This window comes from Rhamphochromis sp. 'chilingali' (genome assembly GCF_963969265.1).
Source record: "Rhamphochromis sp. 'chilingali' genome assembly, chromosome: 12".
Lineage (NCBI taxonomy): Eukaryota > Metazoa > Chordata > Actinopteri > Cichliformes > Cichlidae > Rhamphochromis > Rhamphochromis sp. 'chilingali'.
Window position 1 is genome coordinate 36,719,661 of NC_137939.1, and position 16,967 is coordinate 36,736,627.

Consider the following 16,967-nt stretch of genomic DNA (forward strand, 5'->3'; position numbering starts at 1 on the left):
TATTGTTTTATAGTGACATTATGCAGGAAAACTCTGTTACTCAATAAGGCCCATCTACTAGTTGTTTTTCTCTTTCTCTCTGACCCAAGAATTAAGGTGTAAGACTCACAGGCTGGTACCCCAAGGTCGAAAACACCACAGAGACGAGACCACTTCCTTACTCCCATCCTCCCTTCCTTATCTCTTAGAAAAAGGCTCGTTAAAGGCTAGGTGGTTTGTTTCAGAATTCACTAATGAAAGAACTCTGTATTTTATGTCTAGGAGTGTATTTTGCTGGGATGATCATAAATTGTAGCTGAACTGATAAACTACACACAGGATACTTCTTTGCTCACAAGGCAGGAAGACGTTTCCTTATTTGGTCTGTACTGGTTTGAACTGAGAACTTGCTGACACACGAACCTTTTTTCATCTATATAAACTGCTGTGTATCAAATAAACCTTTGAGTCGATTGGGAAGGCAACCTAAAGCAGTCTCTGTTTTCTTGTTCTCCCAAGCTGCTCCCGAGCTCGTACTAACACGCTGAATGGCATACCTGAGTGTTACTTTAAATAATTAGGAATCTTAGAAGGAAAGGACAAAACTCTGCTTATCGCTCACGCCACGGAGGAAACCCGGGATGGCAATTTCCTTCACATGTATTATGAAATACGCAACAACTACATACTAGTTTGTTTGTTTTTTTAGACTTAGACTACCAGTGGCTCAAGAGTTGGCAGTTTGTATTGTAATCGGAAGGTTGCCGGTTCGAGCCCCGGCACCGACAGTCTCGGTTGCCTACTGGTGGTGGTCAGAGGTGGCGCCAGTGTCCGGCAGCCTCGCCTCTGTCAGTGCGCCCCAGGGTGGCTGTGGCTACAATGTAGCATCACCAGTGTGTGGATGGGTGGATGACTGGATATGTAAAGCGCTTTGGGGTCCTCAGGGACGAGTAAAGTGCTATATAAATACAGGCCATTTATAATGTTAAGTACAATTTTGATTGCGTTCCGTTTACAATATTAAGTAAATGGAACAACATTTTGGATTACCTGACCGTCTATATTTCAGTTACATGACCAAGCATGTCAGTGTTACTTACTCAATTTTTTCACGTTTGTGTAAAACTACAGTTATTTATTTCAGCTTAATATGTTTAAGCTTTAGTTATTCAATTGATTAAGTATATTGAACAGATTTGACTGGTTTCCAATCTACTCAATATTTTTAAGTGTAAAAGTGTTGCCTCAAACATTTTAAGTAAATGTCAGTTTTAGTTTTTGGAGTGCGCATCCACATTTTTATCGATATCTGCAGGTCAGGCATTGCATCCAATCACAGTTTAAAGACTTGCAACTCTTCTGTCGGAGCATGGCCTCTATGAAATACTCAAGAGCCAATCTGATTCCATGTAAAAACTGTACACTTTCTTGGTGATTCTATGGTGGTGTATACTGCTGGGATTAGGCAGGCTTGGGAGAAAGAGTTGGGGAGGAAGGTGCCTGAATGTATGTGGAGTAAGTGTCTGTCTAAAATCCATTCTTGCTCTATAAACAGCAGTTAATTCAATTTAAAACCCTCCACCGGTTACACTATTCTAAGGTCAGACTGCACAAGATTTATCCTTTATCTTCCCAATGTGTGACAGGTGCAGATTGGCAGAAGCTACGTTGTTCCATGCCTTTTGGTCTTGTCCCTCATTAACAGACGTTGGTCTAAGATATTTGACTGGTCTTCTGAGGGATAAATGAAGCCCCTACAGCGTGAACCTGAACTTGTAATTTTTGGATGTTCTCAGACATCAGAGCTACTCCCGGTTACAGTGCAGTGGCCGTTAGAATTAGGTTTGATTGCCGCCAACAGGCTAATCCTGAGGGGATGGAAGTCGCCCACTCCTCCTTCCTTTCAGTTAAGGGTAAAAGATATGATGTCCATAATACAAATGGAAAAGTTCAGCAAAGACTCAAAGGATTCTCCTCTGAATGTGTGGAACCTCTTCTTGGAACAATTTGCGAAGGCCAGATTTGTAAACTCTCATCGACTCCAGCATTTGGTATTCTACCCTGTGGTGTTTTGTGAAGTGCATGTTTGTCAGGGTCTGGGTGGGTACCTGCAGGTCTCCAACAGCGGCCCCTCCTCCTTAGGCGGAGTTCGGTTGCTCCTCCCTGGCTGACCACCTGTGAGCAATTATTCCGGCAGTATATCAGACCTGCGCTCTCAACCATTCATCGCCTGAGTATCTGCTATCTCCATGTTAGTCAAGTGGAGCATCATAACTCTGTCCAGAATCCGTGGATTTACTTACTTGTTCTTCTTGTTCTCAGAGGTAGCACCTGGAGTGGAGGTCTTGTCTCCCTCACTCCCGCCTTCCTGGACCTGGGCCGCTTGCTGCTGATACGACGTGGCCTGCCGGCCCACCACTCACTTGCCTGCCTCCCCACGTCTCGACCGCTTCCGGGCCTTCCGCCCCACCTGTCCCCTCCACCTGAAACCCAGTAAGGCAACTCAAATCAACTGTGGAGGATCGTTGATTGTCTGCTGGATCCCACTGACCGTGATCTCCTCTTATTCCAGTGACCCGGCCCCTACCTAGTCCTGTTTCCACCTCCCCGCTGCCTCTGCTGTTCAGCCGTCTCCTAGAGGTGTCTAGGTCACCCTCCGTTATCTTAGATTATCCTACGCGGCACTAGTGCGGTGGCGTCGTTTTGTTTTTTTGCTTGTGTTTGCCTGTGGGCGGAAATAAATCCTTTGTTCCCTTATCGTCTCGCTTCCGGGTTGGTTTCTGCACCTGTGTCCATCTCTGTTCCCTCGTGCCGCTGGGCCGTGACAATGTTTATTTGAATGAATTGTTTTTCCTGTAATGCATCTGAGCCTGTTTGTTTTTGTTTATTGAGGGGGTTTGTTTTTGTTTTATATTTTGATAATCTAAAATAAAATGATCAAAAAAAGAACACAACACTTTGTGGTGTTGCACACATCTTGTTCACAGTTTGCCGACTATCCTGCTTTGTTTCTGTCAGAGAACTGAAGCCAAGTGGCCTCATTTTATTTACTGATCTTTTGTTTTTTGTTTTTTGAAATTGTACTTTTACAATGACCAATATTGTTTTATCATTGAAGCCTACAAAGGGTAACTGTCATGGTCCTGGGTCGTTTAAGTTCCCTGTGTTTTCTGTCATATTTTGCATTATGTTGAGGACTCCAGGTTTCCTAGGTTGTTCTGTACAGTGTTGTTTATTAGATGTTCTCCCTGTGTTGTTGCCTTCTGTGTCTCCCACTGTGTGGCTGTCTATATAGTGATGTGAGTTACTGTGCTTTGCTCCCACTCCTTGTGTTCCATGATTTCCTCTTCCCTTCATGTTCTCCCTCTCTCTCTCCAGGCTGTCTCACTGCACTTCCTGCAGTTGTGTGTCCTCCCCGTGCTGTCAAGTGTAATTGTCCTCAGCTGTGTTCCTTGTGTGCTTCAACTTCCTCATTACCTGCTGTGTATTTATGTCAGAGTCTCCCTCTGCTCCATGTCACATCGTCCCTCATGCTGTGTGTTTCTTTGTTAAGGTTAGTTTATATTTTCCAGTTTACTTTAGTTCTGTATCATTTCCGTGTGTCAGCAATGAAGCTGCATTTTGAGTTATTCCCGTGTGTTGTGAGTTCTGCACTTTGGGTCCTCTTCCTGCCTGCACACAGCCGAAACATGACAGTAACAGGACAAGAATACGTAAAAGATTGCCTGCCTCCAACAACAGGTCACCGATCAAAGAAAGAAAGACAGAGCAAAAATGTGGTGCCGCCTGAGGATAGTGAGGAAAGCAAATGAACATGAAATGTAACACACATACTGCCTGTAGGAAGGCGTTTGAAGGAAACCTGCACATGAAAGAAAATGTTTCTAGACTAAAAAGCTGCAACATTTTTACATTTGCTGAAGTGAATGCAGGCACAGAGAGCGTAAATATATGCAGGACCGGTCTATATAAACCTGTTCTGTCCGTGTGGAGCCTGGACTGCTGTTGGCATGCTGTGTAGCAGGAGGTTTCTCCTGCAACAATGTAAGGGATGTAGACCAGCATGATCTGATCATCACACAACACACCAAACCCTAACCCCCAACTCCACCCCTAACCTAATCACATCCTAAACTTCACAACACTAACCCCCTAAGACATAGGTGTCAAACTCTGGCCCACGGGCCAAATTTGGCTCGCAGCCTAATTACATTTGGCCCGCAAAGCCATACAAAATTACTATTAGAGCTGGCCTGCCAGTATCATACAGTGCATGTACTGCTAATACTACAATTCCCAGAATGCTCTGTTGGTGTTTTGGCACGTCAGTCATGACAGGACCATTAGCACCCTCTCCTCTGTTGACCATAGTCATAGCAACCACGCAAATACTGCCATGCTACCGATCCCAAAATGGAAAAAAGAAATGCAGAAAACAGGAGCTTTCTGGACAGGTGGGAGAATATGATGGAAATTTGATAAATGATCAAATTTAATTCAGAAGGCTGCAAATACATTTTTTATTTAAGAAATGAATTCCACTGATGTGTTATTTAATTAATTATTTGATTTCAGCAAAACTTGTTTGAGTCCATAAGAAAAGATTCCTTGTTATATTTGGAGGAAGATGTTTTTTCAATGAATATTAATGTTAGCCCGCGACTTTGATCCAGTTTTGAATTTTGGCCCACTGTGTATTTGAGTTTGACAGCCCTGCCCTAAGACGTTTGGAAATAAAAACAAATCTCTGGCAGAACCAGGCTCAGGGACGGGCGGCCGCATGTGACGGTTTGCCAAGTAAACATTTACTGGCATAGCGTCTGTTCCTGCGCGTCCTCAAAGTCCTAAAGTCCGTCTACAAGCACGTTTAAAGCTCACTCACATGAACACCGACATTCTTTGAAAACAACTTTTAAGTGTATGATGAATTCTGGTCTCCTTCCTTTGGAGAGCGTTGGAGCACACACTGGACGTTCTTCTGTTTTATCATCTTTTGCACCCACTAATTAAAGATTCTTGCTTTAAATTGAGTTTCCAGTTAATGCGTCTGGGTAGGATCCAACAGGGTCAAACTACTGTTTAAAATAAAGTTCCTTATCAAACTGAATAAATAGAGGTGTGTTTGAGTCAGGTACCAACAGTACCAGTACTCACCAGCACTGGCACCATGCTCTGTGTAAGGCTCAGCTGCACACTGTGTGAGTACACGAATGATTTTCTATATTTATGTTTAATGACTGAATTCTAAAATGTTTGTTTCCGTCTGAATATTATTTTATATGTATGTGGGTTTTCTGTTGGATGAGTCCAGATGTATCACTTGTTGACAGCTCTGCGAGGCTGTAAGCAGCGATCTCTGAGCTGAATGTAAATGCTGAGCACATTTTGTGGTTAACATGAAAGGCGACAGACACTTGGATGAGGCTGTGATTTTATGACACATGTGACACTCGCTGCTAAAGGTGTGACTTAGATACCTCACAGAAAAGTATGTTCAAAGCTGGTAGTAGATAACAATGTGAGGGTGAAGCAACATTATTGTGAAAATAATTTTATTTCAGTTACAGACGCAGGAAAATAGGTAAAACATCAAAGCCTTAATATTAATATACACCACGCATGTTTGAGAAGTTCTGCTTTTTCAAAAAGATGAGCAAATCATTTTCGTTTAAATCTTTTCTCTTGCTCAATGAATAAAACACTGATGTTTGTTTTCAGTGCTGGCAGCGACCTGTTTGCTCAGCGGAGCAGGTAAACAGCATCTAGTGCAAGATCCAGTTTATCATTACACAGCTCACCTCATGTCACATTTTCATATCTGTTCTTCAGATGCTTCCATGGAGAAAGCCGTCAGCTGTCACATGGGCGGTGTCCAGAGGCTGAGCTGTGGTACGATGCATGTTTACATCTGCACAACCAAAGCGACTCGGCGGGGATGTGAAAAATCGGCTTGTACATTTCACTCAGCCAATGAAACTCTTGGAATTCATGAATTGAGAAAAAATATTTTGGTTTGATTTTTACATTTTTTCATCTGAAGGTTCATCGTCCTAAATTGGAGACATTTTTTAAACAAATACATAAATTGGGCCTGTTCTACACTGGGGCAAGAGGGGGCAATGCCCCCTTAAACAAACTTCCTGCCCCCTTAAGTCAAACTTTTGGAAGTTGAGAAAAAAAAACAGATTCTCCACAAACTGATTTTGGACAAGATTTACTGCAGTAGCTGAAAAGATCTGCTGGAAAATGTACAAATGAGATGATAGGGTTTAAGTCTTGTTTGCTTTCCCTCTGTGTTCTCTTTGTGTGCAGGCTCACACACTCACCCTCCCCCCAGCTAAACATCCAATCACTTTAAGTATGCAAATGATCCGGTGTCAGGTTTCTCAGCAGTGTTGCCAATTTAGCGACTTTGTTGCTATATTTAGCAAGCTGTCCGACGCCCTTAACTACTTTTTATCTAAAACAACTTCTAAAAGTAGCAACTTCTCACTACTTTTAGGACAGCCAATAGTGATTTTTCTTACTGAGGAGTTGGCAACACTGTTTCTCAGTAGGCAGGACAGAGCAGCTAATCTGTGTGTGGTGTAACCAGAGGTGGGTAGTAACGAGTTACATTTACTCCGTTACATTTAATGAAAAAAATGTACTTTTAAAGTACCTTTTTACTTTTATTTGAGTACATTTGTGAAGAAAAACTGTACTTTTACTCCGCTACATTTGCAAAATTAGACTCGTTACTTTAAAAAAAAAAATTAGTTTAACACATTAGATAACATGCCACCAGTGGAGTTTCCAGTGACTTTTTTACCAATCAGATATGGCCATGCAGTCACATGACCAGTTTGAAACTGACCCCCTTAGCGACTTTTTTCTAAAAAGCGACTAGCGACAAATCTGGCACCTTTTTCTGGTATTATTGGAGACTTATTTATGAAATGAAAACGCATATCACTCTCAACAAGCAGCGGTGCTGCCGTGGGCACCTCACCCGTGCCAAAGTGCTCACAGGCGGAGGATAGTCCTCCCCCGGCTGCTATAAGGGCAGGAGACGTTCCTACCTACCTATGCGTCCAAACACACACAAAGTAAATCCACCAGAGTGCCAATTTCGGGTCACTTTTGCCGGTCCAAGCCCGGGACCCACCTCTGGGTGTAACAACCCTTTTGGGTTATAGCACCACTAGGGGGGGTTGCCCTACTATTGTAATAGCTGTGGGAGTCTCCTAGTGGGGGTGTGTTGTTAGCTCGTGTTCCAACCTTACCGTTGTGACGGCCTGGCGCCGGCGTTACCAATCTGTGCGCATGTATGCATGGACGAGTACAGCCGTGGAGACCTGGCTCAGAAGGTGTAATGTTGCTGACAGTGAATAAAGGTCTGTTATTGGATTTAACCGACTGGCTTCGGGTTTTTAACCCCCACACCACACGCTCGCTCGACCTGCTAGCCGCTCCTTCCTCGCCATACTGCTGTTACAGTGGGTTACAGTGACTGTAACTGACAGTGTATTTGAACTCTTTCATGCACAGTGGTCACTACAGCTATTCATAGGTTGTTTTCTTGTATTTGTGTCAGTGTTGATGGTATACTTGCACATAAACCACTACATTGGTGTCACTCCACACCCTGCCACCCAAAGGTCGTGTAATGTCACTGTAGATGTATGACATGTTTCATTGTAATTATTGTTATTTAATCCTGTCATCCATGAATTATGAGTATAAGTGTTTTTATTCATCTTTTACTGCCCAAAGACGAATAAAAATACTTAAGAAAGAAACTCCGGATTGAGGTAGTCATAATTCATGCAGGTTTAATGTTCGTCACTGTATTTGTTAGAAACAGTTTTGTAATTTTCCTTTAATTTAATTTATTCATTCGTTTATATATGATCATGTATAAACTACATCATCAACTCAGTCAATAAATATACTTAGATGTATCTCATAAATGAAATAACAGTGTAGTAATTATTTTAGTAAACCTTTTACAGTTAATGAAAATGTAGTGCAAAATAAAATACCTACGATTATTATTGTTATTATTGTTATTCAAGTTCTAACCTCTCAGCTGCTTGCAGTGATGTGTTACTGTAGGGTCTTTAACTTACAAAATAAAGCGCCTTGAGACAACGATGCAGGAATAAAAATCGCAGTGAACTCTGATTTTTACGCTGCTTTTAAATGAAATGCTCTCGTTTCTGATCCACTCGATGTGACAGAAAATGGAGTGATCAGTGTGGTAGCAGCTCTGTACGGACGTGCAGACAGAGAGACCTGCAGTGAGGGCAGACCTCAACAACAGCTTAACAACACTGAGTGCTCTCAGCAGGGAACCGTGGACGTCCTCAGGAGGAGGTACAAGAGAAAGGATCCTAAACTTCTGTTGTGAATGTGGCAGCTTACAGTCAGCTACATGTGAGCGTCCATGAGGTTGAGCTAATTATAGCTAGCTATAATTAGCTAGCTATAATTAGCTAGCTATAATTATTCTCTATGGGCTAACCGAGCCTTTGCTGTTCATCTTTCAATTACAGCCGCTACATGAGCAAAGAAAGTAAAGAAATATGTGTAAATATGTTTTGGAAAAAGCAGCACAGTTAAACAATAACCAACATCCAGCACTGCTTTTTTATGTATGTGTTTCCTTCAGGTGTGATGGGAAGAAAGTGTGTGAACTGAGCGTGACTGACGTCGAAAGTCCTGACCCTTGTGTCGACACCTACAAATATCTGGAGACCAGCTACACCTGCTTACCTGCAAGTCAGTATCACATGACCATGAAACTATGAAGGAAGCAGAGCTCAGAAAGAAGGTCAGAGAGTTTGTGACTGATTTATGTGAGCATGCTAACGCTAAGTCAAGTCAGTCAACACATTTAAACACAGCAGATGTTCAACAAATCATCAAAACCAAGTAATACGTTGATAATAATGACTTTTTCATTATAATTTAGTAAAACATAAAATCTGCTTTGATGACATTATGTGAAAGCTCATGAAAACATTTTGAGCTGGGATGTGAACACTGTTCCTGAGGTAGATGATGTCATCTGAGGAGGGAGCCAGTGAGTGAGAACGCACCAATCAGATGAATCATGAGAAGACCCTGATTAACAAACCCAAGTGAGCAGCAGGAGACAGAGCATGTGGAACATCTGCTAGAGAACATGAAGTTCATGTAGGCGGGTATATGTGAGCAACAATATTTCTGATCCGGTACTTCACAAATATGATTACACTTCTGTGCACGCAGACGTTCAGGATCCTTTCATTCATGCAGCAAACATTTAGGTTATTAACAGAAAGAAAGAGTTCATCTTTCTGAAGAAAAGTGGGTAACAACTGCTTTGATCTGTGAGTCAGACTGAAGAGAGGTACAAACATGACACCAAGATATTTTCCCCCTGAGGGTTAAGAAGGGACGGTGGAAAGCAAGGAATCTCTAAACTTCCAGCTTCATTTACATTGAGGCTGCCAAACAGCAGCTTCAACATGTCGCTGAGAGCCAATGTTCTTCAGTGCTTTCATATCTAATCTGACCTGCTTCCACAGGTCACCTGGTCACATGCGAGCACTCGTTTGCACACCTGCACTGTGGTAAGAGTCATTATCTCTGTTGTGTCTCAGCTCTGATCATTTTCAGGTGAAGATTTTCTACTTTTATTGCAGTTCTTTTTGTTTTTATTTTATTTACATTTTAATTTCTTATTAGTGTTTATTAAGTCAATCCATCTGTTACTGTCAATGTGTTATTTTGTTATGTTCATGAATTCGACCCGTGTTAAATGATTTATATGACTTGAATCAAATTTAAATTTGATTAAACTGAAAAAACGTTGCTGGGTTGTTTTCTGCTCGTCTTCTCTCGTCAGATGAAGGGCAGGCTATCCTCGTGTACGGGGCTCACTATGGACGCCACGATCAGACCACATGCTCCTACAGAATTCTGGCCTCTGAGGTCCAAAATGTTTACTGCTCCCGTCCCACCAGCAAAGTCGCTGAGAGGTACCGTTTTCCTCCTGTTACTGCTTTAAACTGTGGCTGCAGGTATTACTTTCATATTTCTCAGTGCACATCAATGCCTGCGCTCACTCACATTGCTCTGCATCTCCAGCTGCGACGGGAAGAGCAGCTGCACCATCAGAGCGAGTAACTCGGTGTTTGGAGACCCCTGTGTTGGCACATACAAATACCTCGAGGTGGCTTACATCTGCCAGTGTAAGCAGCCTAAATGATCACGTTGATGTTCTCACACTACAAAGACTGACATGATCTGACGTGGAGATGTTGTCTGTTCTTTTGCAGATCTAACATGAACGGATTAAAATGCAGTTTTATGACAATTTATTGGGAGTTGATCAGCAAAACCATTTCATGGGTCTCTCAGTAGCTTCAGTGCTTTTGATGACTTTTCCTATGATGCAGTAAATCAGTGAAGCTGAGTCAGTTTCAAACACCTGTGATTGTTTTTTTCCTGTCCAGGATTAGATGGAGATTATCTGACTGTTTTAAAAATTACAAAAATAAACATCTATCAAATAATTATATGTTTTTTCTTTTTTATTTATAAAAAACAACATTGGTCTCTGTATTTGTAATGTGAAATGGAAATAAACCTGCCTGCCAGTGTCTGGCTTTGGCTGATGTGACCACGACATTAAAGCTCCGTCCTGGTGTCAAACATCTGTTTTATTATCACTGAATAAAGGATGTTCCTTCAGATCATGGCATCAAAGACAAATCTTGTCTGGACTGTGCAAAACAGCAACATTCACATATGATAAATGATCATTTTAAACTAAAAACGTTATCCTACAGTCGGCATTAGGGTGAAGAGAGGATGATGATAGGCAGAGCTGGCACACCTAAATGTGGCGTGAGGACCTGACAGAGGCTTCGGTCTGTGAGGTCTTCATCTCCCACCTCCAGCAGAGCTTCACCACTCAGAGGCTGGACTATGCTCTGCACCTCCAGCACTGAGCTGCAGCTGCAGCGTGGTTGGTGCCTGCATGGAGCCAGCAAGGTGACACATTCCCCACATCAAGCTGAGCATACATCCAAAACCTTCCAAGCAGGTCAAGTTGCATGTCTGTTTTTATCTTCTGGTTTCTCTCGAGGATACACACCTTTCCATCAGATATGTTTCTCTCGGTGTGTGTCTGTGTGTGTGTGCCCTGCGGGCTTTATCTAAGGTCAAATTCTATTGTCTGTTTCAGTTTGTTGCACATCATGAGGGAAGGTTTCTGATTGGCTGCTTGCCTGGTGTGCAGATAGATTCTTAGAGAAACAGTACAAATAGACCAGGTTCCTGTGCTCCACCATCAGCTCTGCTCTAACAGCATGCAGTGCTCCAGACTCAGCAGCACACTGTGTGAGTACAGGAAAGGCTTTGCACACTAAAAGTTGCTCCTTTAATGTGTCATTTACATGACTTTGTTGTCTTTTACCAGTAAGTTGTGTATCCAGTTTTTCTCTGTTTGTTATTCATTTTCATTTCATGTGTTAAAGTCCATGTGGAACACTGTTAACTTACAGTAACACAGAAGACAAACGAGTAAATCAGCTGTAGGTCGCACGCCGGCTAACACCCAGGTTTCTCTTTTTATGTTTCAGTGCTCGCAGCAACGTGTGTACTCATGACTTCAGGTAATCACTGAATGTTTGATACGTTTTATGCTAACGTCCTTTTAACCTCTTACTCTAGCACGTAGATGAGTTAGTGAAACCCGATCGGCTCCGATTGTGTCTGTGATACGACATCCGTCCTCTTTACTGCACGAGCCTGTAACCATCGCCTTCCTTACGTCGGCCTATCCAGTTTCTTCTTTTCTCTCAGAATAAACAATATTTTTCTGGCTCTAACACGCCTTCATACTCAAAGAGATAGCCTAGATTTGCATAGCAGTTTTGCTTCATGCCTGTACACTATAGTGCTATTTGATTTTACTACACCACTCACTACAAGAGCCTCCGATAAGTTTTCAGTCCCACCACCACTAAGGAAAAATCCCTCAGGTAAACTCTGGAAACTCGGACTCATTGAAGCACTGACTGAAAGCAGTTCAGTAACAGAGAACAGTGTCCTGTGAAACTGATGTTAAACTAGTGGTGGGAACACTTTTAGATAATTGGAATTATGGGGACTGGCCTTCGTTGTCCCTACCAGAACTTACGGCTGATTCGCTTCCATCATGCTCAGCCAGTCAGGTTACATATCGGACCCCAGGAACGACACTGTTCAACATTCTTACATTATCTGAATAGCATCACTTCATTATTGTGCATGAGTCACCCAGCAGGAGGCTTCAGTGACTGAAAACCAGTCAGACCTGTCGCGGCAGAGAGACCGGTGTGTTTGCGGTGTGGACCCAAAAGCAGACACGACAGAAAAACAAAGCAAAGTGAAACAAGGGTGGGACTAACCTAAGCTGGGAAAAACTAAACTATGACAACAACGATACAAAACCAGAACATAACGCTGAACGGGGACATGCAAAACGCACCCATGAAATAAACCAAACATGAACCTGAGCAGTTGAAGAAAAACTCTATGATGCGACGTGACACAAGGTAAACAGATGATCCGACACTGAACCGAAGAAGACCGAAGGGCAATGAAGGAAGTGGAAACACCTGGAGAGACACAGCTGACACAAATGAACATGACGCCACAGGGGAAGTAAAACTGAACATGGAAACATCGAACCCTTCAAAGTAAAACAGGAAGCATAATGGAACGTAGACATGACAACACAGACTTGACAACGTGTGCACACAGACATGAGACACATGCCAGACTGGGGAGAGACAGAACGCAAGGACAGACACGTGGGAACAGAGAGGGGAGACGAAAGCACGGGCATAGCTACAACACAAAATAACACAAAATTGCTGGGTGACAGACCATCAGCGACTGATGTGGAGGAAATCCTTCCTCAGCCGGTTCAGAGGAGTGTTACAAAATACAAATACATATAATGAAGGTGACATTAAGTCGACTGGGATTATTTCCCACTTGTCCTGTGTTTTCTATATTTCAAATCCATTCATGTTTGTTTATGATGACCCTGCTGTAGCATAATAAATTTATCCAAGACTCACTAATTATGGACTTTTTACATTTTTCATTTCAGGCTTTTTGGCCCCAGGTGGACCTACGGGCCCAGGTGGACCTATGGGCCCAGGTGGACCTATGGCCCCAGGTGGACCTATGGCCCCAGGTGGACCTCTGGGCCAGAGTGGACCTATGGGCCCATTCCCGCCGACCTTCATGTCCACAGCGAGGGTGATCACCTGTGACAGCCTTGACAATGTGCAACGCCTGAGCTGTGGTAACATAAAAATGTTTTTTATAGCTCCTAGCTCTCACTCAAAAGTGAAGTTCTGATGTAATGTGCATTCTTTCTAATGTCCTGCAGGGGGCGACTCCTCAGGTTGTAAATAGAAGTCTGACTCTGTGTTTATGAGAAACTGAGCTCAGTCTCACCCGAGGAGCAAAAAAACCTGTTAAGGTTTAGGTTCTTTTTGTGCTTTATTCAGTGAAACTACAGTTTATGCTTGTGACTGATGTGACCTTTCAGACTTCCTGTAACACCACAGAACTACAGGAGGACATTTTCTGATTATTGAAAACATAAAAAGCCTCAGTTTGTTTCTCTTGTGCTGCACACCTTATGCATTCCTTGTGATTCCCTCCGTTTGAACGTCATCGTTCTCTGTGTAACAGATAATGGAGTGATCATCGTGCAGGCAGCTATGTACGGGCGGACAGATGCAGAAATCTGCAGTGATGGCATTCCTGCAGATCAGCTTGCAAATACACAGTGTTTCCAGATAGACACTCTGAAAGACGTCAAGAGCAGGTAAACAAGTCTGAGGAATCATGGATGAATCGATCACTTTAACTCACCTGAAAAGACGAGAGCTCCTCTTTGTCTCCCTGCAGGTGTGATGGCAAGAAGGTGTGTGAAATAAGTACAAACTCCTTCCGTACTTCTGATCCGTGCTCCGGCATTTACAAATACTTGGACACCACCTACACCTGCTTCCCAGCAAGTACATTACAACTGTGATTAGAAACTAATATTCAGTGTATTCAAATTTGTGAATGTGCATGTCTCTAATGTGCTTTATTTCTCTGTCAGTCCACAGTGTAACTTGTGACGATTCGCTGGCAAACCTTCAGTGCGGTGAGAGCACAGTTCCTCCTTCTTTGTGAGTCTTTGGATTCATGCGGTAAAAATACAAATGAGGTTAACGTTTGCTCTTCTTCAGGTGAAGGACAGGTTTTACTCATCCACAGAGCTGATTACGGGCGCCGTGACTCGACCACATGCTCTTTGAATCTTCCAGCCTCTCAGCTCCAAAATGTCCAATGCTCAAAGCCCATAAGCAATTTAGCTGACAGGTAAAGATGCAGACTCTCTTCCTTCAGCCTTTTGTCTTCTCACACAACATATTTCAACTCACCTTTACCTGAATCTGCAGCTGTAACGGGAAAAGCAACTGTACTGTCAAAGTGAGCAGCTCTGTGTTTGGAGACCCGTGTTTTGGCACCTACAAGTACCTGGAGATGGCTTATAGCTGTCACTGTAAGTGCCTCAGACTTCTCTTTAATTAGAGCATTTATAACAACAAAAAATTTAGCTCATGTAACAGTTAGAGAGAAATGTGAATCTGCCCTTACACACTGTGCTTTTAGGTGGTTCAGCACTGATCCTGTTTCCTAAGACGTTGGGGTTCAGTAATGAAACTCTCTGACATAAATTTTCTTTCAGTTGGTTTTCCAGATCACTGAATGGAGGAAATCGCTGACATCCAAATAGCATCAGCGTCTATGTTCTCTGAAGAAAATGTGCGATGAATCAATTATGAATCATTCAACATCCTGTGCAACGTCTGGTCAAAAATACGAAGATACTGATTTTATATCAGATTCTTTCCAGACCTGTTAAGTTGTGGTCTGTGGTGTCCATATACACTTGGCCTTTAAGACGTTTCAGAAAATAAATGATTCTAAATGTAAAACTGATTTAACACTGATTGTCTTAAATGTTTTCTTCTTTTTCCCTTGTATTCTTACGCCTGCTTCACTCTTAAATTTGCCTTCAATATTAAAATAATGAAACGTATCAACTGGATGGTGTGAGTTAAATGTGACAGGGATCTGACTAATTTCTGATGTGACTCTGTTGAAACGGTCGGATGTGAAGAGGAGCTTTTTATCATTAAGGACACCAAGGTCATTGACTTGTGGTACTTCTCTAACAGTACTCATAGTTTGATAGTACAAATAATAATAATGATAATGGATTGCATTTGTACAGCGCTTTTCGGGGCCCTCAAAGCGCTGTACAATTCCACTATTCATTCACTCTCACATTCACACACTGGTGGAGGCAGCTGCAGTTGTAGCCACAGCTGCCAAAACACCCATTGCATGAAATTTGAAGTTCTGTTCAGTTCAATTGTATTTATACAGCAGCAAACACAACAATGGCCTCAAGGCGCTTTGTGAGGGAAAGACCCCACAACACATTACAACAGAACAGTAGGACTTTGCACAGCGTCTTTCAGAAAGACAGACTTATGAAGTAAGATTAAGATAAGACTGTATTGATCCTACGGCGGGGAAATCTGTGCGTTACCTCAGCTCAGGAACAGATAGCAGAAGAAAAATACAAACAAATACCAAATAAGTAATACACTTTTACAACAGTAGCACACATGTGACTATGACAGAGGGTTTTGGAAATATGCAAGACGTAAATGTAACTATTCTACCATCACTATTAGTAAGTAAGTAACAAATATCTGCAAGTATCTATAAGTACAGACATGTACACACACACGTACACACTAAATATACATTGTTATACATATACACACACATATACCTGCACACGTCCGTACATATAAAAAGTGCATTATGCATGAAGTGTGACTGTGGACGTCCACAATGTCCAGTAGTGTATTTACAGCATATGCACTCCAGATTTATGCAATGTTATAGTATAGTGTACAGTACTGCAAGAGCAGTAACTGCAAGTACTAACCTACAGTAACAGCAGGCCTCTGAGCGTAGACTTGTACTGGAAGCTCGCTGCTGAAAGTGTGTGTAGGTCACACTTACTTCACATACTGATGTCGTAGATCTTTAACTCTTCCACAGAGTCGGTCTGATCATGTTATTAGAAACTAGAGATGGACCGATCCGATGTTACGTATCGGCATCGGTCCGATACTGACCTAAATTACTGGATCGGATATCGGAGAGAAATAAAAAATGTAATCCGAAGTATCACAAAATCACCTCTCAAAACGCTACTTGGCGTAACCCAGCTCGGCGCAGTGTGTGTCACGTGATAGAGCGGCTGTTGTCTGAGAGACCTGTCGGCGTCTGTCGGAGCATTTGGAGCCTCGCTACATGCTTCCAAACCGCGACATTTCATCTCGGCGAAAACTATCCCAGAGAAGTAAAGCAAGTGTGTAAGTTCATCCCTGAATGTTTGCAGAGTATTTCCACGTTAAGCTTAACAACTGATATATTGAGCCACAGCTGGACTGGCCATTGGAACTCCATACTGAGGTGAAAAGGAAGCGATTTGTCCCGGACTTCAGCTAGAGTTAAAAAAATAGACACAAAGCTGGAGTTATTCTGTCTTTGCTGCACAGTTGCATCTACTTCTCTCATTCTCTCCCCCTCCCTCTCCTCTTATTATGCTGGGCTTACACTGTGCGATTTTTTTCAGTCACGTTATTCAGCTCCTGCTCAAACTGTACGATTGACTCGCAGGGGTTAGAAGTTCATAGGTCACGATGCAGGTCTCACACTATACCACCCGATGCTCTGATGCGACCTGAGTGCTCACACTGTGCGTCCATAAAATTAAGGTTATAACAGAAAATCTGTCGCTCGCTCTCTCCGTCTTTCACTCACACAGACACACCACCACCATCAACTTTGCTAAATTGCTAATGAAAAAC

At 42.6% G+C, this 16,967-nt stretch overlaps 2 protein-coding genes across 6 annotated transcripts; both read left to right on the forward strand.

Moving 5' to 3' along the window:
- Positions 1 to 4,368: 4,368 nt before the first annotated feature.
- LOC308407734 (L-rhamnose-binding lectin SML-like) lies at positions 4,369 to 10,549 on the forward strand. Of its 4 annotated transcripts, XM_080899572.1 has the most exons (9): positions 4,395 to 4,433; positions 5,698 to 5,730; positions 5,809 to 5,868; positions 8,202 to 8,337; positions 8,633 to 8,742; positions 9,534 to 9,578; positions 9,854 to 9,986; positions 10,096 to 10,199; positions 10,287 to 10,542. In XM_080899572.1, the coding sequence occupies exons 1-9, from the start codon at positions 4,406 to 4,408 to the stop codon at positions 10,295 to 10,297; spliced, it is 660 nt and encodes a 219-aa protein (XP_080755698.1). In that variant the 5' UTR covers positions 4,395 to 4,405; the 3' UTR covers positions 10,298 to 10,542. The 4 variants fall into 4 exon arrangements, with proteins under 4 accessions (XP_080755701.1, XP_080755699.1, XP_080755698.1 ...); XM_080899575.1 differs by lacking the exon at positions 8,202 to 8,337 and having other exon boundaries at positions 4,369 to 4,433; positions 10,287 to 10,549; XM_080899573.1 differs by lacking the exon at positions 5,698 to 5,730 and having other exon boundaries at positions 4,369 to 4,433; positions 10,287 to 10,540.
- Positions 10,550 to 11,233: 684 nt separating this feature from the next.
- LOC308407651 (L-rhamnose-binding lectin CSL2-like) lies at positions 11,234 to 15,106 on the forward strand. 2 transcript variants are annotated; one of them, XM_080899438.1, is made up of 9 exons: positions 11,234 to 11,352; positions 11,595 to 11,627; positions 13,115 to 13,312; positions 13,708 to 13,843; positions 13,927 to 14,036; positions 14,126 to 14,170; positions 14,256 to 14,388; positions 14,469 to 14,572; positions 14,759 to 15,106. In XM_080899438.1, the coding sequence occupies exons 1-9, from the start codon at positions 11,322 to 11,324 to the stop codon at positions 14,776 to 14,778; spliced, it is 810 nt and encodes a 269-aa protein (XP_080755564.1). In that variant the 5' UTR covers positions 11,234 to 11,321; the 3' UTR covers positions 14,779 to 15,106. The 2 variants fall into 2 exon arrangements, with proteins under 2 accessions (XP_080755564.1, XP_080755565.1); XM_080899439.1 differs by having other exon boundaries at positions 11,318 to 11,430.
- The last annotated feature ends 1,861 nt before the right edge of the window (positions 15,107 to 16,967 follow it).